Raw genomic sequence first — 25,971 nt, 5'->3', positions numbered from 1 at the left:
TAATCCTGTCCCTGTTCGAGCGCCATCTGTCCGGCGTCATTAAACGAACATTTAAAAATAATTATTTATTATTTTAATCGTAATTTCCTTCATTTTCTATCCCTTCGTCGATTTCCCATACTAAATCTTGCTTCGGACTTATAAAATTTTCGCTGACCTAAATTATTTCTCACATGATAATAATCGTCATGTCTTTTATTATATATCCATTCGTCGCTTTCCCATACTAAATCTTGTTCGGAACTTAGAATAATTTTCCCAGTCTTTTAATTTCTTTTACAATTAATCTCTTTTGCTCGATTAATTTGCTCGGCTTCATAATAATTTCTCACACGCTTTATTTCTTAATTTAATCATACCTTCGGTAACAATAATATAATATTACTAGCTGACCCGGCGAACGTTGTTTTGCCATGTGAATAATTTCTAGAGAATTTATAGTGTAGAAAAAAAATTACTAACTTATTGGAAGTGTATAAGGATGTGGAATATGAGTGAAAAAGGCCTGGAGCGCTGTGAACGATGGGGGAATGTTGTTTAAAAATAACAAAACACCAAACATTAATTGTTTTAATTTATTTAAAGTAATAATTATTTATGTAATTAATTAATTACATAATATTAATCTCTTAATGCTGCAGCGTGAACAATATTTTTTGTTAGCCCGTCTTTAGCTAATACAAACAAACTTGATGGTTTACCCACTCGAGAGCATGCAATGTATAATTGTCCGTGTGAAAAACATGGTGTGCTCAAATCTAAGCAACAAACAGACATTGTTTGGCCTTGGGATTTATTAATAGTCATTGCAAATGCCAATCTAATTGGAAATTGAATACGCTTAAATTGATTTGGCACATCTGTGGGTATAATAGGTATTCGAGGTATCAATATATTTTCACCTCGAAACTTGCCATTTAAAATGTTGCCTTCGATAACGTTTCTCATTAATTTTTTAATGACTAATCGCGTACCGTTGCATAGCCGTGGCGGGTTCAAATTACGAAGCAAAATAATTGGAGATCCAACCTTCAATTGTAAGTTATGTGGTGGCATGCCTGGCAAATCTAGTGAGTTTGAAAACTCTGTTGGAAAATTTACAGCTTCAGTGTCGTCGCAAACTGTATCGATAGATTTATATGATACCAAGTCCCCTGGCAATAATTGTTGTATCTTCAATTTAAAATGTCAACATCCATATTTTTTGCAGCTAACATTGCTCTTTCTGCAAGCCACTCGAGATTTATGTAATTCGTGTGTACATCGGGAAATATTTGTTCAATGAGAGCATCTTGCGAATCAATGACTGTGCAGAAATCATTCGCTGATTTTATGTATCCAGTTCCAGCTATAGTGACTTTTCCATCGCCGATATCTAAGAGTTGTTTTGAGAATGTTTCAGCGGATGGATCTTGAAGCATTTGAACGCGCATATTTACTTTCAGCTGTACTATTACTATTTCAACATTACGCCACAATGTCGATGATTTTAAGCAGGCGTTGATTTCATCAGCGTATGTTGAACGTGGAATGACGGGAAGCGTTTGTCTGAAGTCACCTGAAAGGACTAACAGAGTGCCACCAAATAGTTTGTCGTTGTTTTTAATATCTTTCAATGTCCTGTTCAACGCCTCAAGCGAATATTTGTGTGCCATGGTACATTCATCCCAGATGATAATTTTACACTGTTTCAGCACTGTGGCTATGGACGATTATTTTTTTATGTTGCACACTGCGTCAGGGTTATTTTGAATATTTAGTGGTAGCTTAAATAATGAATAAGCTGTTCTGCCTCCATCCAATAAAGTTGCCGCAATGCCCGATGATGCAACGACCAATGCGATGCCATTAATGGATCGTATTTTGGCGAGAATTAGCGAAATAAGGAATGTCTTGCCAGTTTCACCTGGTGCATTTAAAAAGAAGAACCCACCTTGTCCTGCTGAAACTGCGAGCATAATGCGGTCGTAAATGGTTCTTTGTTCCTCATTCATTAGTGGGACATTGCGAGTAACAATCGCCGCCATTTCTACGGTGTTGTACTGCATTTCACGATTCATTTCAGTGTTCATTAAATCAGTTGCACCTCGATTTGGCGAATTCATACCGAAATGACTGAGTGGTAAAGTGGCAATGATAATGCAAAGATCCTCAATAGCAATCAATGCTTCATTGTACATATCGTCGCTGAATGTTATCGCTAGATCGTTACACCGTGTACGATGTTGATGCAATATATCATCAGTCATTGAATCTTTGTGATTATCCTACAATATCTCTGCTCGGGCTGGAAAACATGTAGTCAACACTATAGCGAATAGTAGACGAATTTGTATTGCTGTACAGTTCAATGCTGCTTCAGCAAGCATACATTCCCACTGATTGTCATCTTCTAGCAAGCCGAGTGCAAGGCATGCATCTTTATACGTTGTATACTGTTGCCCATTCACTTTACGTATATCTTGAAATGACAATGGGCCAGTAACATTAACCGACAATAGTCGAAGATAAAAGCACTCAGTCTGTCTTGGATTCATTGTAAATACTCGCCCCAAGGCGTTTGATTTGAATAAATTGGGGCATGCATCAACTGGTGAGCCTTGCTTGCGGGGTATCCATTGTTTTGTTTGAGCCCATGTGAAATAGCGCAGTACTTGTGAAAAGAATAAAGTACGTGCAAAGGCACCAAAATCATCTGCACTATTACACAATTCAAAAAATTCAGTGAGTGTAGTTTTTGGTGGATTTATAGCACGATCAATCGCTGTCTCGTTCGTGAAATATACACGCTGACCATTTTCAAGATTAACGGCTAACTAAACAACTGCTGGATCCCGTTCATGAATTGGAAAACCAAAGATACGCCAAACAGCTTCATTGGAGCTGATGTACCGACCTATTTGGTAGAGCGTTATTTCATTGTTTTTATTTACTGGAGGAGCATTCACATTGGTATTTTCCACTCTAAACACCGCCATGTCACTGCCTTTATGGACATACTTGCGAATGTATTTGATGCTCTTCACAGACTGCAGAAATCAACATTAATATGAGCATTGTATGTTTTGCTCAGCAGGGGCGAATATGGCACGACCCAACGATTGTCAATATCAATGTCTGTGTTGCTGATGTTTTTAATAAATGATTGTCCGCCATTATCTGGATTCCTTCGAAGATATATTGGATATCCGTCGACATTTGTAATTGTATCGTTAGTGAAATCTTTAGGGAAATTTTTTGTACATTTTCCACCTGACATGCAAGGCGATGAACGACTAAAAGTACCGCATGGGCCATGAATCATGTTTGCTGTAACAATATCAAACAGCAATTGATCAGTAGACGGATCAGGAATTTCTGCAGAAATTATATTATCTATTTCTTCAGGATGGATTTTGTCGATTAACCAAACCAAAATGTGGGCATAAGATAATCCTCGCTTTTGCCACTCAACCGAATACAGCCAGCAACGTGTGGGACCGAATACATGTAATTTAGTAATAAAATTTAATAATGAATTTAGCTTTTGTCTAAACACACGTGCTGTAATGTCATGACGATGTATTGCATTTTGGCCAGGCAACAGCAAATATATAATCTCTGGCCATTTTGGATTACATGTGAACGTGATAAATAAACACGGTCGCCCATATTCGCGCACGAAAGTCAGAGCATCCTGTATATACTCTTGCATATGACGTGGACTGTCTACGTACGAGGATGGTAGAATGACAGAGTTACCAATTTCAGCGGCGTCGGCGTTGTTGACAATAGCGTCTCGCAAGTGAATGTACTCTTCCACACGTAGCTTGAGTTGATTATATCGTAAGTATCGTAGTCGTTCTCCTTCTATCTTCGCGTACATGTCAACCATGAATTGTTAACAAAGCTCTCGAAATCGTAGAATGACGTTATCCAGCTCGCGTCTAATTATCAATCTATACGCATAATAATCCTTTGAGCTAACGTTCTTGTTACGGCGGTGGAACGCTGATCTCGATAACGGTGATAAGGGATGTCGTTGTTTAATATTAATGCTATATCCATCTTGTCCCTTCCAGAAGATTAGCGGATATTGGAGAGCGTCATCTGAACGGTGTGTATCAGCAATGAACTGAAGATTATTATTTCTCCTACGAATCACAATTTTTCGTGCACCTGTAGGATCGCCAACCATGATTCCAGCAACGTCGTCAGCAACAGGTGCATTGAATCTACGAATGTGTTCTCCAGCTGGTGTTTTATCAGGATTAATGACAATAGCGTGATTATCGAATGAATCAAGGTTATTGTAGCCATAACGTGCATCTACCCGATTGGCTAGTGCGCTTCCGGAGTCCTTGCCGCCCATAAAGTAGAATTGTAAAAATTTATGTGCTTCGTTTGGCATTGGCAGCAATGAGCCTATTTTATGATAAACTTGGCCTCTGATTTTAAATGTAGAATTGTATTGTTGACCATTTGCATTAGTATTTTGAACTATTTCTGTTGCTCCGAACGATGTCATTTGAAAGCATGAGTTGAATGTTCGAATGGACTTCAGGAACACGTTAGAATCTGGATCTGTGCCGATAAGCAAACCGTTCAATGGTTCCGGTGGTGTTTCAATTACAGGTAGTTGTACCTTCCCTGACGCGCAACACATCCCGGCTGGTTCATTTTTTAATTTCAAAGCATGACAATACGGGCATTCTTTGTCCATAGCACCAATTACTACTTTTGAATGACTATAATATTCAATATCGGGCTCATACTGGAATGCTAGACGCAGAAATGATGTAGCTACAAATGCTCAATGTGCCTGTTGGCGGTGTTGGTCATTCGCTCTGCGTCTATTGACAGTAAAACAGTGTGATTGTCGTTATTCTAATTTCATGACTTCATTGCGTTCAGCTCGTGTATCGTCTGATTGTTCTTGACGCAATTGCGCCATTCTCACACGCGCTCCATTATTTTCTTCCTGAACTTGTTCTTCGGTTCTTTGGGCTTTTCTATTTCGAATGCTTCTAGATTTACTTGTATCACGGCTCAAATTGGCCCCTTTGCGTTTTGTTGGCATTGTTCACTGTACAATACAAAACACACATGAATAGAACTGATTGAATTATTTAATTATTATATTAATCTTTTATTTTATCTTTGATTAAGTTAAATATACATGTAAAAATTAGATAGTTTCGCGAAAGCGAAAAATTTTATGTTTTTTAATTAGATCGAAAATACATATTGTTAGAAATAGTGAAAAAAAAATTCTGTCGAAGTTAGAGCTCTTATAAGTAAACTCAAAAAAAAATTTCCCAATTGTAATAAAAATCTAACTTTTACCGAATTCGTTTTTCACCATTCCCAACAATATTTTTGTTATAAATAAGAAAGAATAATTTTTGATTTTATAATAAACGTAAAAAATAATTTATACTTACAACTCAATAGCCGTTGTTTGCGGGAACTCGTGACACGTGTTGAGTATTTTAGAGGTTATGTAAGTCACTTAATTAACTAATCGTGAGATTTACACTCAAAATTAATAATTTTATTAGTTATTAATAATTAATTATATTCAATAATATTAGTTATTAATAAATAAATAATAAAGTTACTTGAGAATATATTTGATATGAGAGTTAGACTGAGATAGTAAAAATGTTTAACTACTACGCTTGAAGCATAAACTCTAAATATAGCCGAAAACTGTAGAGGTAACATCCGTACTCCGTGCTGTTTACTGGGTGAGAAGTGACACCGGTAGACACATGGAGGGGATAACTTACCCAGTGTTAATAATTGATGTTATCGAGCGGGATAGAAAATGATAAAATTATGAAAATGACTATTAAAAAGCAAGGGTTGGTGATAAAAAAGTGCAAATTTAGAGTTGTATGTATTTTTCGATGCCACATAATAAAAAAATTAAAAAAAAAAAATTTTATCAAAAAAATAAATAAAAAATTTTTGGGGTGAACACCCCTTATCATTTAGAGGTAAGAAAAATAAATAGTAGCCGATTCTCAGGCTTACTGAATATGCATAAAAAATTTCATGAGAATCGGTCAAGCCGTTTCGGAGGAGTATGGGAACGAACATTGTGACACGAGAATTTTATATATTAGATTAACTAAATAAATACAATAATTAAATAATAATCGCCGCACTAATAATAATAATTGTTTCTATTAATATTTTATGTAATTAATAAAAATGAACTAAAATACTTAAATACAAATAGTAAAATTTGGGTCATACAGCGCATAGAATAAGTAACAAAAAGAGAAAAGGCAGTCTAAGCTCAAGAAATTGAGCTTGAACATACGGCAAAGTTGCTTCTCACGTGGGATCAAGAGCTGAAAAATACAAAATTAGTTACCGCGCCAGATTCAAGTAACACGAATATAACTACTCGGGACGCGTTATCGTACGTACCGTAGTTTGATGCGTCTAGCTCCGCTGTTTCTGATTTTTTAAGGTCATGCAAGCGCGCGTGTTCCATGCTTTGGCCAAATGTCAAACTTGTATTTCTGATACTCTTACATCAAAAATTCAAAGGCGAATCTCGAACAACGATCGAAAATTTAGAATACAATGATATGCAAGAATTTGATAATCTATTGCGACTTGTTTTCGACCGTCGTCGTTCGGCTAATCAATGTAAGGCGGTGTTAGAAAATATAATAATGCATCCAAACGGAGATATAATCTCATATATTAATCGCAGTCGGTCAATGAATCGTGATATTTTGTATGCTGAAGCTACCGAAAGGGGTGATTTAACTGATCGCGATAAGTCGAATATCGAGAATGACGCGATTTTAGCTTTCCTCAACGGTATGCCACCCTTACTCCGAATTCAATGTGTACTCGAACCGCATGATACGTTAGAACAAATATATTCATCGTCAATTACCGTTTTTAAAAATGAAAAAGCTAACGCCGAGAGGTTCCAAACGCTAGCGGATATAAATGACAGTAACTCGAAGCGCATTTTCAGAAACAGCGAATCCATATATATAAATTGAAAATATCAACGGGACCGTTTATTTTACGACAACGTTGACTGTAAAATAGAAATTATATCTAAACAATATTAAACTAAGATAAACCCGAATTCCTCAGTCGGGTTATCTCGACGAAATATAATTGTAAAATTAAAATAAATAAATACTGGCAGACTCACTTAGTTAATAACGAGTTCTTATAACAAATTATGAGCCAGGAGACAACGCGGCGTGTGGATAATAATTTGGTTCAACTTGTGAGTACTCATCAAAAAGGAAACTCGAACTAAGGCGCCAGATCCACACTCCTTACACTATCCGGACTCCCGCGTGTCTACCCATTTTTTATTTTCACGAAAAACTATGAGGCCTCGTGTCCGATCACGAGGGCCTCTCAAGACGTTTACCGAAATTACTAATCCCAGTGCTCTCAATCAATACTTTAGGGAATCACTCGTGCGAGCAAGGGTTATTACCAAAAATCAATATTATGCTTTTGCATTTTTCTCGTTACCTGTCCCGATACCCATCGTTGGACCTTGGAATTAATATATAAACAATAAAACAATAAAATTATAAATAGTCCAATACAATTTTCTGAAATAAATGTCAAATTAATATTTAAGAACTAATAATAATAATATATAAATTAACAAATATAAATTATAATAAATGATATACAATAAATAAATGAACCAAATTGATACAAAATAGTCAAATTTTAGAGACACACCGAGTGTGGATCTGTTGCCAACTCTAGGCGCAGAGAGGGACGCACACAGGAATAAAATTCGTGTGACAAATTATAGCGTTTTTTTATCTGCGTGCGGCCGAAAGTTTGCCTTTTTTTATTTTTTTTGCGCTTTAGCAATTGATACGGTACCCACAGGTAATAGGGCCTGTCGCGTAATAAGGCCTAAGTGACAGAAATGATGTTTAAAATAACCGCTTTCGCTAAAAGCTACTCTAGTAGAAAGGCTACCCTAGTAGAAAGGATACTCTAGTCTAACATAGAAATGTCGCCCATGTCGTACACGGAAAAAGAATCATATGAAAAATTACAATAGTAACATCGTAATCCAGGACTAGTCTTTCAATATCTCAACTTCTATGATTTTATATTTCGAAAATTACTGTTTACTCATGAATTTTTACGATGTTAACATCTTAAGTATCACAAATAATGTAAGTAATAAAAAACATAAAAATTCTTACGATGCTGCCATCTTTAGAATACAATTTGAATTATTGAAAATTACGATGTTATTTAGTAAATTTTTTTTCCGTAAAAGCAAGTGAATAAAGACGCATACTCTATGTTTTAATAAAAGAAAGACAGAGTCCAGTAATTTACGACACCACCACCGAAAGATGACCAACTACTGTATGGAGGGTCTTATTCTATGACTGAATAGAACTTTTGGATATTTCCTCAGATAGCGTAAGAGGATAAACCTTGGGCTTTTCAGTGGTTGAAACTTATTTTTAATTTGAGTGATAGAAAAAATATTAAGGTAACATCGTAATTTTTCTTGTAGTATATAAGACTGTGCATAAGGTTGAACAGTACAATTCTTCGAAAAAAATTTACGATGTTGTATCGTATAAATTATGATGTTTGAGTTCTAGTCCGGCACTACAATGTCCTATACTGAAAATGACGATGTTTCCATCGTAATTTTTCGTATATTTTTCTTTCCGTGTAGCGCAGAAGGATCCCTAAAAAACGGTTCCAGTAAATGGTAAGGATTTTTTTAAATTTCACATTTAATCATTTAAAATCATTGTACTAATTTTGATCAACATCTTAAAAAGTATTGTTGCTAAATTTAAGTGATAATTAATTTTTAATACCAATTCTATTAAATATTGTATAACTATTTCCAGTATGTTTAACCCGTAGTACCTTATCACCCTACCATAGTAAAATAAAGCCTATTCATAAGGTTTTTGAAAAAGTTTAATTTAGGGTCTGTTTATGGTAAAACTTACCATAACTTCATGATATTTTTTTAGCTAATCCACTAAAATAAAGATTAATAGAACATTTCGAAAATTAAATGCAATATTTCGAATTTTTTTCAAAATCGCCCTTAGCTAGTCCTTATTACCCACCTTAGCTAGGCCTTATTACTCACCGGTACCTTAATTCAAAAACGAATGATCGTAGACACCTGGAAAGAAACACAGCATCTTCGTTAATAAATTCTAAACAAATTTCGATCGATTCGTCTCGATAAATACTCAAAAACTTTCGAGATATTTCATTTAACCACTAATTTTTCTTAACTTCCTGCTGAGAGATTGGAATTTTTTGAATATCGTAAAGCAATTTGGTCTTACCTCGTTTTTCGAAAATCAAGCTTTCATCAAATCTCGACGTTTTGAGGTCCTATGAAGCTTTCCTGACGATTACCGCGATGGTCCTTTCTTATATTTTAGAATAATTCTTTATTATTATAGAGTAATCCAGAACATGTGGTAAACTTCAAACAATTTAAGTGATTTTGTTAAGAAAATATTTTTGTGATCAAATAAATAAGTTTTGAGTGTTTTGAAATTTCGGAGTAATTCCGAAAAAATACTTTTTCCGGTTTTCTTTCGTAAACGATAACTCACGAATGAATCAACCGATTTTGACCGTACGGGCGGCGCTCGACGTGGTTTTTTTATGTTAAGAGCTGATTAGTTTTTGGGATTGATCGGAAAAGCCGTTTGAAAGTTATTCCAAAAAAGCCACATTGAAAAAAAATTTTTTTTCCAGTTTTTTGAAGATTTCTCAAAATCTATTGATCTGAATTTGTCCAAATAGTTTTCAAAATCTAAGTTTGGTCAAGCTCTTTCGAATGGGACCAACCGCGATGAAATCGGTCAAGCCGTTCAAAGGTTATAAGCGGTTCACATACTTTCACACACACACACACACACACACACACACACACACACACACACACACACACACTCGGGGCAGAAGAGATACTGCTACCGGGCGCGTCTCCCCGAGCGGATGGGAGAACGCTCGCTGTCCTTGGATGACACTTAATCTCTTAGTTGATGAGGTACAGCGGGTAGGAGCCAAGCAAAATAACCAAACAAAATAAGCTCCCGTGGACAAAACTCCCCTTTAATGGGTTGGTCACACTAACTGACCTAGCAAGACGATTGGTTCTTGCTGTAACTCACTGGGAGTGTCCGGAACCTGTATCGTAGTTTCCGACGATGCAGGCCACGGCTGATGTGAGCTTGCTCTGCCAAGGTGAAAGTTGCAGCAGTGGATCAGGAGCCAGCCACTTCGGGCCTTGATCAGGAAGTACGCAGTGAGTGTTAGAGATCGGAATCTTCACCGCTCCGAGCGAGTCTAGTCCGTCCGTGTATTCCGGGACTGGCTAAGTGTCGGCTAGGCCTCAGGGAACTGGGGTAGGAGTACTATCTCCGAGGGTACACCCGTTCCTAGTTATGGCAACCCGCTCCACTCCGTACGATGCGCTGGTAAATCAAAAAAGTATGAGTACGTTACAGAAAACAAACATGAATAGAAACGGGCTTCATGCTCAACAAGCAGCGATTGAAGCAAGCGCTGACATGAAGAGAACGCAAGCGTTGGAGCGCCTTGAGAAGCTGACCATTGAGCTGCAAGAGTTTGTCCAAACTAAGGTCAATATCCACAAGGAGATAAAGACCAAGACAACCGGTGTAGTCAATGCTCTTGGAAGATTCAAGAAACTGGACGAAGAATGGCGCTCATCATTACACCGCACCCCTTGTGCTACATCGGAGAGAAACAGTCAAGTGGTTGTTGAAGAAGCGATGGACACTGGAGCCGAAGGTGACGGAGAATCAGTCGCTGAAGAAGAAAGTGAAACTATCACAACGGCAGAGACTGAATCCTTTGACCAAGACGGCCGCAGCCTGAGGAAGTTGAAAAGAAAAATTCGTTCTCCCGAAGGCGGAGCTTTTCATACTCCCAAGAAGCTGAAAGACGTTGGACCTGGTCATCCCATCAAGAAGCAGGAAGTGGTTAAGGATCTTCCACAAAACTCTTGTGAACAGAACAAGAAGCCAGGCTGGGAAAAGGTGCAGTCCAGAAAGGACAAGAAGAAGGAGCGCAAGAAACTGTCCCCAGAAAAACCTCTGGTGCCTCCACCGAAGCCGAACCAGAAGCCAAAAAGAACAGCAACGAGACCGGAGGCACTTATTATCCGTCCAGCGAACAAAGATAAGTATTCTGAAATACTTACACGGATCAAGGCGGACGTTCGCCCAGATCAGGTCCGCAACACAGTCGAGAAGATACGCAGGACCGCGACAGGGAACATTCTCATCACGCTGTCGAAAGGCAGTAGTGATAGAGGTAAAGACCTGCAGAAGACTATCGCGGGAAAACTTAAGGAGGACGCAAATGTCATTAGTACAGGACCTGAAGAAGACCTGGAAATTCGCGATATTGACGATACTACAACTAAAGATGACATTCTAACAGCTTTACAAGAGGCAGCTGGAAACGATTGTGGTATAACAGTAGAGGCCATTAAAATTCGTAAGGTCTTACGTAGCAGAACACAAATTGCGTCGGTGACTCTGGCAGCAACGGTAGCGCAGAAAGTGGTAGGAGAACACGGTAAGATTAGGATCGGCTGGACCAATTGTCGTATTAGAACAGTACTAAGACCAGTCCGATGTTATAAATGCTGGCATTTTGGACACCGTGCGGTTCAGTGCACAAGTAAAGTCAACCGCTCCAAACTTTGCATTAAATGTGGAGAAGAGGGACACAAAATCGCCGAATGTAATAAGCCTGCTAAATGCGCACTGTGTGCGGATCAATCCGGTACAGAGAATAACGCCCATCATGCCGGCACAAGCAGATGCCCAGTATACCAAGAGGCACTCAAGAAGATAACTGATAAACGAAAATGAGAATACTGCAGCTAAACATCAATCACTGTGAAGCGGCACATGATTTGCTCATGCAGACAGTACGTGAACAGAAGCTTGACCTTGTGCTTATATCGGAACCGTATAAACACCTCGGCGGCCAACCATGGGAAACTGACTGCACCAAAAAAGCTGTCATATGGTCCTGTCGCAAGCTCCCCTTCCAGAGTGTCGTTAACAATGGCAGCGCCGGCTTTGTAGCAGCATCGGTAGATGGCATCCGCTTTTACAGCTGCTACACACCACCTAGCCTCACTATTGTTGAATTCATGGACTTTCTGGATCGACTGACGGAGGACGCGAAGCAGTACTACCCAGTGGCAATAGCTGGAGACTTCAACGCCTGGGCAGTGGAATGGGGCAGCAAACACACCAACGCTCGAGGTAAAGAACTACTGGAAGCTTTTTCTACGTTAGATGTAGTATTGTTAAACAGCGGCGATGCGCCGACGTACACTAAAGGAGACGCAAGTTCTATTGTGGATCTTACTTTTGTCAGCAGCAGCCTCATCAGAGGAAACTACGACTGGAAGGTGATGGAGATCTACACGGCCAGCGATCACAATGCGATTCTCTGGGAAGTATCAAAGGACCAGAATCCTAGAAGACCGGCTAAGAAACTTGACATCGTTGGGTGGAAGGTGAAATCCTTTGACCCAGGTGCTCTAGTAGATGCCCTAAATAGTGAACCGCTTACTACTGGATCTGCAGAAGAAATGACCAAGGACTTGATGAAGAGAGTGACCCAGGCTTGCGACACCTGCATGCCTCGTAAACGGGGCATGAACCAAAGACCTTCGGTGCACTGGTGGAACGAACACATCAGCTTCCTACGGAAAGAGTGTCTCAAGAAAAGAAGAATATCTCAGCATGGTTATCGGCGGCCTGACTCAGCGGAACTAGTCGCAGAATACAAGAAAGCTCGTCGAGACTTAAACAAAGCCATCAAGGATAGCAAGAAGAACTGCTGGAAAGAGCTAATCAACGAGGTGGACAAAGACTTGTGGGGCAGACCTTACAAGGTAGTCATGGCAAACTTGAAATACCAGCCAATGCCGTCTCCTACGTGTCCTCAACTCCTACAGAAGATCGTGACTGCACTGTTTCCACGACAGCGCGTTTTCAACTACCTGTTGACACAAGACGAACTGAATGATATCCCACCTGTGACGAAAGAAGAACTGATGGAAGCTTGTAACCGCGTCGGGAATAATAAAGCGCCGGGATTGGACGGAATCCCTAATATTGCCTTGAAAACATCTATTAAAGCAGCGCCAGCGTTATTCCTCGATGTCTACAACATCTGCTTGAAGGAAGGGATTTTCCCCCGCCTGCCCCTACTTCCTCAAGGAAACAACCCACCGGAAGAACCGTCATCTTATCGTCCACTCTGCATGTTGGATACAGCCGGTAAGATACTCGAACGTATAATCCACCAAAGGATAGAAGCAGTTGTCGATCCACTATTAGCAGACAATCAGTACGGATTTCGAAAAGGACGATCAACCCTGGACGCAATCAACCTGGTTGTCGGTATAGCCAAAGACGCAATCGCCGGTACCAGATGGAAGGGTGGAACGAAGAAATATTGTCTGGTGGCAACCCTAGACATTAAAAATGCCTTCAACTCCGCCAACTGGGATCGCATCATGCAAGCTCTTCAAGAGATGAACGTACCAGGATATCTACGAAGGATAGTTGCTAGCTACTTCACGAATAGAGTCCTTAGATATGACACGAAGAATGGTCCAAAGGAGTATGATGTTACTGGAGGCGTCCCGCAGGGTTCTGTTCTCGGTCCACTTCTCTGGAATATCATGTACAACGGATTGCTGAGACTGAAACTACCAAGAAATGTCAAACTGGTAGCGTACGCGGACGACGTAGCCGTAGTAATCGTCGCCAAGCATATTGATGAGATAAATCATATGTTCACGATCACCTTTGAGCGAATTAACCAGTGGATGGACACAGTAAACCTACAACTGGCTAAACAGAAGACCGAGGCTGTACTTATCACTAGCAGAAAAGTGGTGGAAACGATCAATTTAAACGTCGGAGACCAAGAAATCACATCCCAACCATTCATTCGATATCTGGGAGTGATGCTCGATTCCCGACTTAACTTCAAACAACAAGTTGAACACGTGACCGCCAAAGCATCAACAGTAGTGGCTAACCTAGTACGATTGATGCCCAACATCGGTGGCCCGAAGCAGACAAGGAGGTTATTGCTATCATCAGTAGTTACATCGGTCCTCACGTATGGGATATCCATTTGGTCCGACGCACTTGAGACCCAAGAATCATGGAGGAAAGCATGTCCGGTTTACCGACTGAGCGCGCTAAGAGTAGCCAGCGCCTTCCGAACAATATCAGAGGAAGCAGTGTGCGTCATTTCTGGAACTCTGCCGCTTAGAGTCTTAGCTAAAGAAAGACGGGCCCTTTACCATCGAAAGAGGTCAACTACACTGAGCGCTGAAGAACTAAGAACAGAAGAACGGCAGCACAGCATCTCGCGATGGCAACTTGAGTGGGACGCCGCAGCAAAAGGAAGATGGACACACCGCCTCATACCAAAGATCGACGTTTGGCTGAGCCGAAACCATGGTGAAGTCAACTATTACCTAACGCAGATGTTGTCAGGACATGGGTGCTTTCGAGAGTATCTGCACCGCTTTAAGCACGACGATTCTCCGGAGTGCCCGTCTTGTCCAGGGGTTATTGAGGACGCAAGGCACGTTTTCTTTGTGTGTCCACGTTTCGATCCTCAGCGTGAGGAGTTAGAGAGGATCCTGAACTGGAGAATCCAACCAGAGACAATAGTAGATGCAATGTTGTCGAATCAAACTGCTTGGAACGCTACAAGCACTTTTGCCACAGAAGTGCTTACAGAGCTGCGTTCCATTGAAAGAAAAAGAGCAAATGACAGAAACTAGAAGGAAGGAAAAATAACACCTTAGCCACCAGAAGGAATAGCGGTAGCTGGATCCTCCCCTCACGAAGTAATGCCTGACGGCGGTTTCCATGAGGGATTAGAGGAAAGAAGAAAAGGGGTTTAGGGTTTAGTGGGTAGGGGCGTTAGGGTCGAGTTTTAGTATGACACTGCGTCGAGTCGCCACATATCCAGGCCAAACAACTATGCCTGGAATCCGTAAGAAGGATTCCCCTAAGATTAAAACACACACACACACACACACACACACACACACACACACACACACACACACACACACACACACACACACACACATACAGACACCGTGAAAACCTCGCGGAGATAGTCAGGGAAGCTTCCTGTGACCTTCAAACGTCGAGATCTGATGAAAACTCGATTTTTGCAAAACGGGGTGAAAACAATGACTTCCCGATTTTTAAAAATCTTCGATTTTTGTAGCGGGAAGTTAAAAGTTCGATACAAACGAACGACAGTCTGAAATTCGAAAATATGGCTTCGTACCTTCTCCTTACATGCTATTTTTTAAAGGTTTAAAAATTTTGTCAATTTTTGAATTCTAAGATTATATTCCATCTATGAAAATGCACCTAAGTCATTCACAATCGTGTTTGATAGATTTTTTTCTCATATTTATTCATAACTGTAATTTTCCCGATTTTTTGGGTTTTTTGAGATTTTTTTAACTTCCCGCTAAGATAATCAGGAAAACGGTTGACCCTGAAGGCCATCCCTGCAATTTCCCGCTACTTTCGTAATTAAGCGCTCAAAAATGCACTTATTACTATTTTGAGCTCTTAGAGCTCAAAACATAATTTTCGTGTAGTTTTGAGCTCTCAGAGCTCAACAGTCTGATAGAAGTACAATAAAACGGTATTTTTTGAATTTTCAAACCGCAATAACTTTTAAATGAATGAACCGATTTTCACGCGGTAGGCGACATTTGACGCAGTACTTTAAATTCTATGATATATTCTTAATCACAAATTGATCAGACCGGAAATTTTAGTGTAATTCAAAAAAACACTTTTTTGATTTCTTTCGTCAACGATAACTCATGAACGAATCAACCGATTTCGACGGGCTTGGTGACGATCGACGTGGTTTTTTTAATTTTAAGAGCTTATTAATTTTTGGAATTGATCGGTCGAGCTGTTTAGAAGTTATTAAAAAAAAACCACACTTGAAAAAATTTTTTTTCGCAGTTTTTTTAAGATTTCTCAAAATCTATTCGTCCGAATCGGTCCAACTTGTATTCAAAATCTAAGTTTATGGCAAAATTGATGATCTATAATTTGATTATTGTTCTTTAAGAGTAAAAGTAACTTGTTCCAAACAAGTCATTTGTTTTTATGCGAATTGAAGTAAAAACTTTGCATCGAAGCATGCAAGGTCAGCAGCATCCATTATCGACAAATCTTCTAAATTCAAACCAACATTTGAATCGTTGATCGTTTTGAAAAGCGCATACATATTGAGATTCTAACACATTACTATGATAATGACGTCTAGGACATCGGAGTTTAGGATAATGATCAATAGCTTCGGTTGAATAAATACGCATTTTTTGATCAATAATTGGAGTCCTAAGTTCTGTTATCAGGTTGAACCAACGATACTTCTTTACATCTTGAACGTAAAAAGTTCTCGCTCTTTTGAGCAAGGACTCAACCATATTTACCATAGTTTCATATGGTATATCACCTGCATCCCATGAGATTCCATGTTTATTTCCTTGATAATCGATACATTCATTCATAAGAACAGCTTGAGTATCATACAGTGGTTGTTTGAAAACATCATATTGACATTCGTATGCTGCAGTATGTAGGATTTTGCTTGACACATTAATTACGCAAAGTTCTTTCACAACAAAGTCACCGTTAGGTTTTTCAAACCCTATAACGTCAACTCTTATCTCCATTATGTGTAATTTAATAGATATTTTTCACTTAGTTGTCAGAAGCTGTTCTAACTTGCACACTTTCTCGATTTAATTCAATAGTCTATTGTATACACTTTTTCTGAAATCACCAGTACTTCTGAAGAATGGTCTGCCAATCCGTTCAAAATTTCCCAAATAAACTGCTCGAACTACTGCTCAAAATCAACCATTGTGAGAACTATGCTAGATTGGACTTGAAGAGCTTCATTTTATATCATAGACCCCCTCCTTATGAGCAAGTAAATAAGTGAAGGAGGAAGTAAAACTAAAAACCCCTCAGTGATTGGTAAGAAACTGGTTTAAATCTGCCCCTCTTCTCATCAAATCTTCCAGAATATTCCAGAACATACGAGAACATTCAAGAAAATTCAAAATTTTTCAAATAAAATCAAAACATGATATAAATATTAATAAAATTTTTAATAAAATAATTATATACAATTATGATAGATAGTATTACAATTATTGATCCTTTTGCTCGGAAAATGATTTCAATGTCATAGTAGTTACCACCATAATAAAAAAAATATATATCGTTGTTTAATATCGCGTTTGAAGCTGCTCGAGTTGCTTTGGATCATCAATAATTGCTGCTGAAGTTCTTTTTTGTAAGAAAATATTAAATTTTTTTCCAACAGTAGCGATAACTCGCACTCTATATTTAGTGTTCACTTTTTTGAGGTTGGTAATTTGATACTAATTGCCTATGGTTAAGTCGCTTAGATTTTTTGCCGGCAAAAAAGGTGATAATACGCTTATAGCATTGATTGTCGATAGATCCATTATACTGAATAGAGAAATAATCAATATAATTATTAATGAATAAAATTAGTTTAGTTATGATTAGATTAAAAAATATAACTTACGGCTTCAAGAGTAAATTCAAGCTGAACACTATTTAGCAACTAGCAAAGAATACCTTTGAATAGCTTGATCGTTCTTTCAAACTGTGATTCAGCACTCCAAAGCATCAAGATTTATACGCACAACCCCTCCTTCTTTCATCTTCTAACTCCCACGCATATAGAATAACTATTAATACCTCGGAAAGTTACTATCCGAACACCTATCACCGATAAAGAAGAAACTACAGAATATCTATCTGAGTAATTACCTCGGGTCGATAATGCAGAACATCAACCTTGTCGATTTGCTTCAAACTCCCCCTACTTAATTACTCACACTCATCCAAGCAACATTAAATTAATTTAATGTGTAGTAAAATTTTTTACAACACTACAGATAAATTTTGTTACTTTATTAATAACTGACAAAGTGATGATTTGATAATCAATGCTGGATAAATCAATGCTAGCTCTACAGACGTACTGTTGCAAACACTGTTATATTCTATTATTTTTTATGAATACGAAAACCAAAGTAGTTGTCGATCTAAAATTAGTAAGATTAACGTATTTTATTAATATATCGTCAGAAAATGATTCTCAACATATTTTTGGGGCCGAGTCATTATCACTCTATGGACGTAAGAGAAGCTCATCTGAAATATCTATCATAAAATCGTAACATAATTATTATTTAGCATAATGTAAACTATATCATTGTCTGTTTTGAATCCAATTACTTTTGATAAATTTCCAATAATTATTTTCATTTTTAATCAGGTTGAAATGACTGGTTCAAGTGTGTTTGACTACGTTCATCAACAAGATCATGCAGAAGTTGCTGAGCAGCTTGGATTAGGCTTAACTTCCACAAGTTGTGCATCAGTTTCTCATTCGTCAAATTCAGGGTTAGCATCACCTAATAGTACTGCATCTGAAGAGCATAATGCGAATTCTACAGCAAATCCTGACGGTAATTTCATTTTTCTTTTCTATTTAACATGCGTGACGAAACTATTGTTGCTTTCCCTAAAATATAATAGAGTATTCTTAATAATTGTTCACCTAAATATGGAGCATTTGACGTCAAATCGGGCAACATTCTGCTTTTGCATCTCCGATTTTTTTGAAAATTTTTTATGTTATAGTACCCATTGAAAAAGACCTCCATGATTTTTTTCAATTATCTTTGCGGAGCCATTTTTGAGACATCAATTTTTGATAAAAATCGCTCTTTTCTTTTGAAATGTCTGTAACTTTGCGAAAGATAATCCAATCAAGACGTCTTTTTTTTTATTTTCGTTTTTCAACACACTTTTAGGATATACAATCAAAAAAAATTGTAAAACTGTACTTTTATAAGATTTTTAAATTTTGTGTTACGTCCAAGAAAAATTAATAATTAAATATTTTTTTTTAATTCATTGGATAAAAATTTTAGTTTAACTATTTCATTTTTACGACAAAATTTTATCTTGGGAATTTCCGGGACCATTTGCTAGGTCCTAGGTCATAAATTATCTTTAAGCTTTAAGTTATTTTCTCGAGTTTCGAAAAGGTTCTTTAAATTTTAACATTATCCAGATGCATTTTCTCTTTTTCTTAGAACTATAAAACTAAAAATAAAAAATCTTGAATAAATAATAAAACCTTTTGGAAAATGCATCGAACCTAAGCCTAAGCCTACCAGGGCAATAAAGTACTCATTAAGAGACCCATAAAAAGGGACTAAAATTTTATGACCATTTGAAACTCTACACTTTATCATATCCAGATGTGTGTTTAAGATAACAAAATTTATTTTCAATCTTCATTCCTTTCTTTGACAAAAAATTTTTTTTTAACAGAAATTTTAATATACTTAAATATTACCGACAAAATTTATCTAAACAAAATTTTTCAGCATCAAATTATCTTTCGATAATTAAAGTAAATAAATAATCTCTAAAAAGAAACGTTTGTCAACTAAATAATATAAAATAACGAGTTTTTGTTTTATAACGGTTCTGGTCACAAAAGTTTAAACAAATTATTAAAGTCAAATTAAAATTTAGAGTTAATTCATCCTCTCGATGATTATATGCAATGAACTTTACAACCTGTTGTAAAATTGCAATAAATGAGAAAAGTTTTTGTAAAATCTATTAATAATAAAATAATAAATCCATAATTACGAACAATCACGTGTATTTCGACCACGTGTTAAAAATCTATACTTTCGCATTATTACTTCAGTTTAACAATTTTCTATTAATTTGAAAAAAAATATAATACATCAAAAAATTATTAACAGTAATAATTTTAGAATAACAAATAATGAATATTATTAAACTTTGGATCACCACGTGGTATTTGTCCAAAGATACTAAACATTTTCACATTTTAACTAAAAATTACATACAATAATAATAAGAATATTTTCCTATTTTTTAAATAAAATAATTGTTAAACATAATTGTTAGAAGTAGTTTTATAAATAAAAATAATATTCAATGTACATGTAAGTGTATGTGTGGGTGCGTACGCACATAGGCTAACATTTTGGGCGGGACTAGTCGCTTTTCTTGAGAAAATGGAGTAAGAAAGGGAACAGACCCCGGAAAACTGTTTCCTGATTGGACGCAGTTTCCCCCAAAAATTATGTCCACTTCGAAGCAATCGTGGACATAAAAGGGCCTTGTTCACCCGAAAGAGGGCTAGTTTGTTTTTCAGAAGTCACAAGTGTTCACACACTTATCTTACCTATCGACGTTAGTCCCGACTAACAAATATTACAGTGTCCTCACACTTAAAGTATATTTTTAACAGTAAAATTTAAATTCAGTTTAAAAGGTTAGAGTCAGTGGAAAATCAAATACCAAAGCTGAAATCATATAATTGTAGACCAGGTACCGTAATATTAATATAATATTCTTAATTTGATTTCCAATCTTATAAAAAGAAACAAAAAACCTATTTTGTATCAGAATTTGTAATTTGAAATCATTAATATACTTTATAATTAAAATTACGCCAATCTGTATTCTTTCACTTTAAAACCTAATACTCAACACGATCCTGGTCTATAGGCTAAAAAGCTTGGACCAAAAATAAATTTAATTAATTTGTCTAAATTCTGGACGTAACATTTGACTTTAAAATGTTGATTTCCAAAAAACACGTAGGGATCGATTTTCTTGAAAATTTTTCCTAAGAAACTGTCACTGATACCCCAACTTTTAAGCCTAGTCCCTTAATGAGCAATCAATGGGATCTATTTTTTTTCAATTCTAAAAATTTTATGTTTAGTTAAAAAGAATTTTTTTTTAAATTTTTGTTTTTAGACGCATTTTCAAGATCAGATAACGGAGTGAAATTTTCTAAATCAACTTTCCATAATATTTTTAAGCATGCAACGCTAGAATTTATTTTTTTTTAATTTTAAAATTTTTTGTTTCACTTATTTATATCAAAAAATGTCAAAAATCATCATATTTTGCGTCAAAACTACTTTTGAGGATTATATGACACGTGATAATTATTATAATTATCCACGTCATAAAATTATACACGTCATAATATTTTTTAATTAATTAACATTTTCTTTCTCGTTTAAATACTTTATGCGTTTGCGACTTTGAAGACAACGGAAATTCTTTGAATTTCAAAGTGTCCTCACTGTCAGGTATGACTCAATGATATTTTTGTGTACCTATTACTATTATTGTTTTAGGTCTCTTGGACTTTTGCCAGGACTTTTGCAGTTGTTTAAATGAGCATTCATATGTTTAACCTCAAATTTAAATAAAAAGAATACGCCAACTTCCTGGCCCTACTTATGAGTTATTTCATCAAGTTTGTTTTCATCTAGTGTAAACAATTCATAAGAATTTGTATTCTTAGGCACTTATCACAATTGTTAAAATAACAATCAGAATTTGGGTTTTGACGCATGATCATTTTCGAGCAATCACCATAATGTTGCAATGATGTTTCAGATTGGCTTGTGAAATTCGCTAAATTACTTCCTGCAATAAAAAAAGATCATATTAATGGTTAGATAAAGATTTAGTTAACCTACACTTACCTAACATCATAAGCTTAATATTTTAGCGAATAGAACAAATGCAAATTGTGTGTGTTCCACTAGAACTTGCAAGTACACAATGTTGAGAGTGTAATGATGCAAATTTAGAAAAACCAACTCTATGATCAGAATGTCATTCTTTGAATAATTCATATAACTCGCGCCAATTAGATAGAATAAGTCATCTCTGGATATGTTACCGATATCCACCGTTATTCCTAATAGAAAGATAATCTTTTATTCCAGGCATATTCACGCTGATTTCGTCGTCAATGTAGAATCCCACAATTCGAGACTTAATATCACTTGATAAACGGTGACCTAGATATTAGAAAATATAATTTAACTTTGCTGAATGAATTATTAATACGTAGTTTTCATACAAAAAATTTCTCTACCCGATTTCGCATTTGGTGTTGAAAGGATCCCCTTTTTTCAATGGAGTCTTCTAGCTAAAGACGCCATGTATTTTGTATAACCCATTATATTACATATTCTGAATAGGCTCCGTGTTTCAGGCAAGGATGTAAGGATTTGAATTTTCTTAGATCGAGTTGTATCATCATGGTTAAACTTCATCTTTAAATTTTTTAACTATCTCTGAAAAGTCATTCGAATTAATTTCATCGTCAATATCTTTCAATATTCCCAAAGACGTATTCAATTTATCGCATGCTTTTTAGACTTGATTTTGTAGATAATTTTGATTATAGGCACTATTTTGTAACGATTGGGTATTAATTTATTAAAGCAATTTCTTCATTAACCACAAGCAACACAGTATCTATCTATACTCAATTGAGACAGACTACTCGTCTGTGAGGTTAGTTCTTTACTTAGGCTTTCCAATCCTATTCAATGATAAGATTGACTAATTATTTTAACATAAACTATTATTTAATTACAAATAAAATTTGAAAAATCTCCAAATATTTTTGATGAATCTTACCAGACACCGCTTTTGAAATTAATGAGGTGATTGTCTCAGAAACATCTTCGACTTCATCTTCAACTCCGTTTTCAACTCAATAGTCGACTCCGTGTTCAACTTTACAATCACTGACAACAGGACCAATATTTTTTGTGTCCAATGCTTTTCTACACTGTGCAGAAAAAATCATCTTCACTCAAATTATATGAATTTTGATGAGAAACAGAAGCTCGTCGAAGACTTTTCTCAACTCTATGATTTTCTATTTGCAATGGATTACAGCATAAATTATGTATCTCAAAATATGGGTGTTACGTTCTCAATTTTTAGTATTTATTTTATTACGCCTTTAAATTGGTAGGGACGATTTTTAAATTGGAAGAAAAAATTTAATTAAGAACTGTCGAATAAATTCAGGTTTGGCATCATTGGGTGATCTATTGACCCCCGGTGTGCCGTCACAGATGAGCTTACTTTACCTAACTAATATTTTAGGGACTCACCATTATTGGCCCCATAAGTCAGCCCAAATAATACCCCGTTTCTCTAACGACTTAGCCTCGAAAGGCGGGTACGTGTCGTGGCCGGTCTTCTGGAAATACTCCTCGGAGTAGTATCCGTATCGAGGGTCGTCGACCGGGATGACTCCTCCTGGTGGCCGAACTTCGGGAACCTCAACGGGAGTCAGTGTCCAAGTCCTGGTGATGTCCGTCCAGAAGGCAGGGCGGTTGTTGTTGATTAGAATGGACTGACCCTCTTGACCCTGGTACGAAGGAGGCGGTGATTTTGGAGAGTCTTCTTCGGCGGTTCGTACTACTTTCACACGCGGTTCGACGAGTATTTCGTCGTCGATTATTCGCAACGACGGTTTCGTTGCCCGCACTACCTCTACTTCCGGTTCAACTGGGTTTTTGTTATTAATTGCCGACAAACTGAACGGTTGGGCTAAGAGACGACGGCCCCGTTGTACCGAGCGACCGGATCGACGCGATCGCCTTCCTCGAGACATGAACTAGAGGATTTGGTGTTGGCGGAACGCTGGCTAGCGCTCGCACCGAAGAGACTGGAACCTGGTGAACGCTGATAAGCGCTCGACCAGCAGAATGGGTTAAGTTGGTGGAACGCTGGTTAGCGCTCTCGCCGAAAGGTTTTCTTATTTGGGGTGAAACAGCTTGTTAAGCGCTCGCCCCCATAATAAGTATAGTGGACTATGTATTCGGTATAGTTGGTGTTTATTCGGATAATAGTATCTGGAAAGATTCAAGTCGGAGGGTAGAGCTCTTTACACTAGAGAGTCTCTGGATCTACTGACTGAATTAGCTCCAGATTAGTTTTTTATAAACAGTTTTTCAGCCATGTTTGCAGCTCAGGTTACTTCCTGAGAGAGTCATCGAGGCCCGGGTCCCATGCTGACGTAAGATGTTTGGACTATCCGCGGCCGCGGTGACTCTCTGCTGATGCCTTATCGCGAGATTTCCGTTACCAAGCTGCTGATCAAGCCACCAGCGAAGCAACGGATGTCTCTCAATGTGCATTCGGAGAATTTAACGAGATATATATATTTAAAATATAATATTTATAAAGTAATCAAAAAAAACAATTTTAGGCGAAATTCTGAGAACGTAACAATGGGACTGTCCAAAAGTTCAAAACAAGTTGCTTTTAAAGAAATATATCTTGATATTACACAAATTTGTAATTATAGTAAATTAATAGAGGTTATTCACAGAACACACTGTTAACACGTAATTGGAAATAACACCCAATTCGTGTTCTGAAATGAAGTCATAACAAAAAAAAACTCAGTTGGTAAAATATACTAACAATATTGTTATTATCGACCGGAGTTAAAAGTTAATAATAATTTTAAAAGGCGCCAACTTTTGAAAAGCTATATTGATTATATTTTTTTTGAATGAGTTTCGTTTTTAATCAATTTGTAAACTAATTAATAACTATCACGAGTCATATAATCTTCGGAAGTAGTTTTGACGTAAAAAATTATGATTTTAGACATTTTTTGACTTGAATAAGTGAAAGAAAAAATTTTAAAAATAAATTCTAGCGTTGCATGCTTGAAAATCTTATGGAAAGTTGATTTAGAAAATATCACACAGTTTTCTTTTCCTAAAAGTGCATCTGAAAACAAAAATTAAAAAAAAAAACTTATTTTTCACTAAAAATAAAATTTTTAAAATTAAAAGAAAAATAGATTCTATTGATTGCTCATTAACGGACAAGGCTTAAAATTTGAGGTATAAGTGACAGCTTCTTAAGAAAAATTTTCAAAAAAATTGATCGCTCCGTGTTTTTTGGAAATCAACATTTTAATGTCAAATTTTTAAAATCTTACAGAAATACTGTTTCAAAATTTTTTCGATTTTATACTCTAAAAGTGTGTTTAAAAACGAATATCTAAAATATAATAAGATCCCGATAGGCTTTTTTTTGCAAAGTTACAGACGTTTAAAAAAAAAAAGATCGATTTTTTTCAACAATTGATATCTTGAAAACGGCCCTGCAAAAAAAAATGAACAAAATCATGGAGATCTTTTTCAATGGGTATTATAACATAAAAAATTTCCAAAAAAATCGGAGATGCAAAGGTAGAATGTTGTCCGATTTGGCGTGGAATGCTCCATATTCATTTATCTAACCATAAACTTGATAATAAATCTAACAATTATCGAATATCTATAACATACTGAGCTTAACAGAAAATTCCAGTGTCTCAATAAATTTTCCAGGAAAAAATGATTTTGCCTCATCATGTATAATTTATATGGTTATATATAGAGTATTTGTGATTATATATACTTATGTATAGACTTACATACAATTAGATCTAACTAAACTTGACTAATATGGGTCTATATCTGACCCGGGAAAAAATGATCAGACCTGACCATACCTGTTCATATATGATCAGGCCTGACATTAGACCTGATCATGCCTATTCATGTATGATCAGGCCGGAAATTAGACATGATCGTGCATGTCCATGCCTGTTCATGTCTGAAGCGTTAAAAAGGTCCAAGCCTGTTCATGTCTGAAACGTTAAAAAAGTTCAGGCCTATTCATATATGACCATGCTTGTTCATGTCTGGAAAATTAAATAATAAAAATCAGGTTGATCAGACCACAAACGCAATGTTGACAATTATTTCACACTTTATTGCAACGTTTCGTCGGGAATCCCGACTTCTTCAGGCAATCTACAAAAAACATACATCAAATAAATATATTGTTAAATAAACATGTCAAATTACAAATTGTCAAAACATTCAGTCATAAATATCAT

The 25,971-nt window shown here is 36.6% G+C and overlaps 1 protein-coding gene across 3 annotated transcripts in view; it reads left to right on the top strand.

Moving 5' to 3' along the window:
• The window catches only part of LOC123263017 (protein trachealess), a 372,435-nt gene that overhangs the window by 201,350 nt on the left and 145,114 nt on the right, over window positions 1-25,971 (top strand). For all 3 annotated transcript variants that reach the window (XM_044725531.1, XM_044725532.1, XM_044725533.1), the window contains one exon: window positions 18,454-18,646. In XM_044725531.1, coding sequence (XP_044581466.1) covers window positions 18,454-18,646 — 193 coding nt within the window. The remainder of the gene's footprint in view (window positions 1-18,453; window positions 18,647-25,971) is intronic.

This window comes from Cotesia glomerata, linkage group LG4, assembly GCF_020080835.1.
Source record: "Cotesia glomerata isolate CgM1 linkage group LG4, MPM_Cglom_v2.3, whole genome shotgun sequence".
Taxonomy (NCBI): domain Eukaryota; kingdom Metazoa; phylum Arthropoda; class Insecta; order Hymenoptera; family Braconidae; genus Cotesia; species Cotesia glomerata.
Note: the sequence above shows the minus strand (reverse complement) of the source record. Positions and strands in the feature narration are given on the sequence as shown.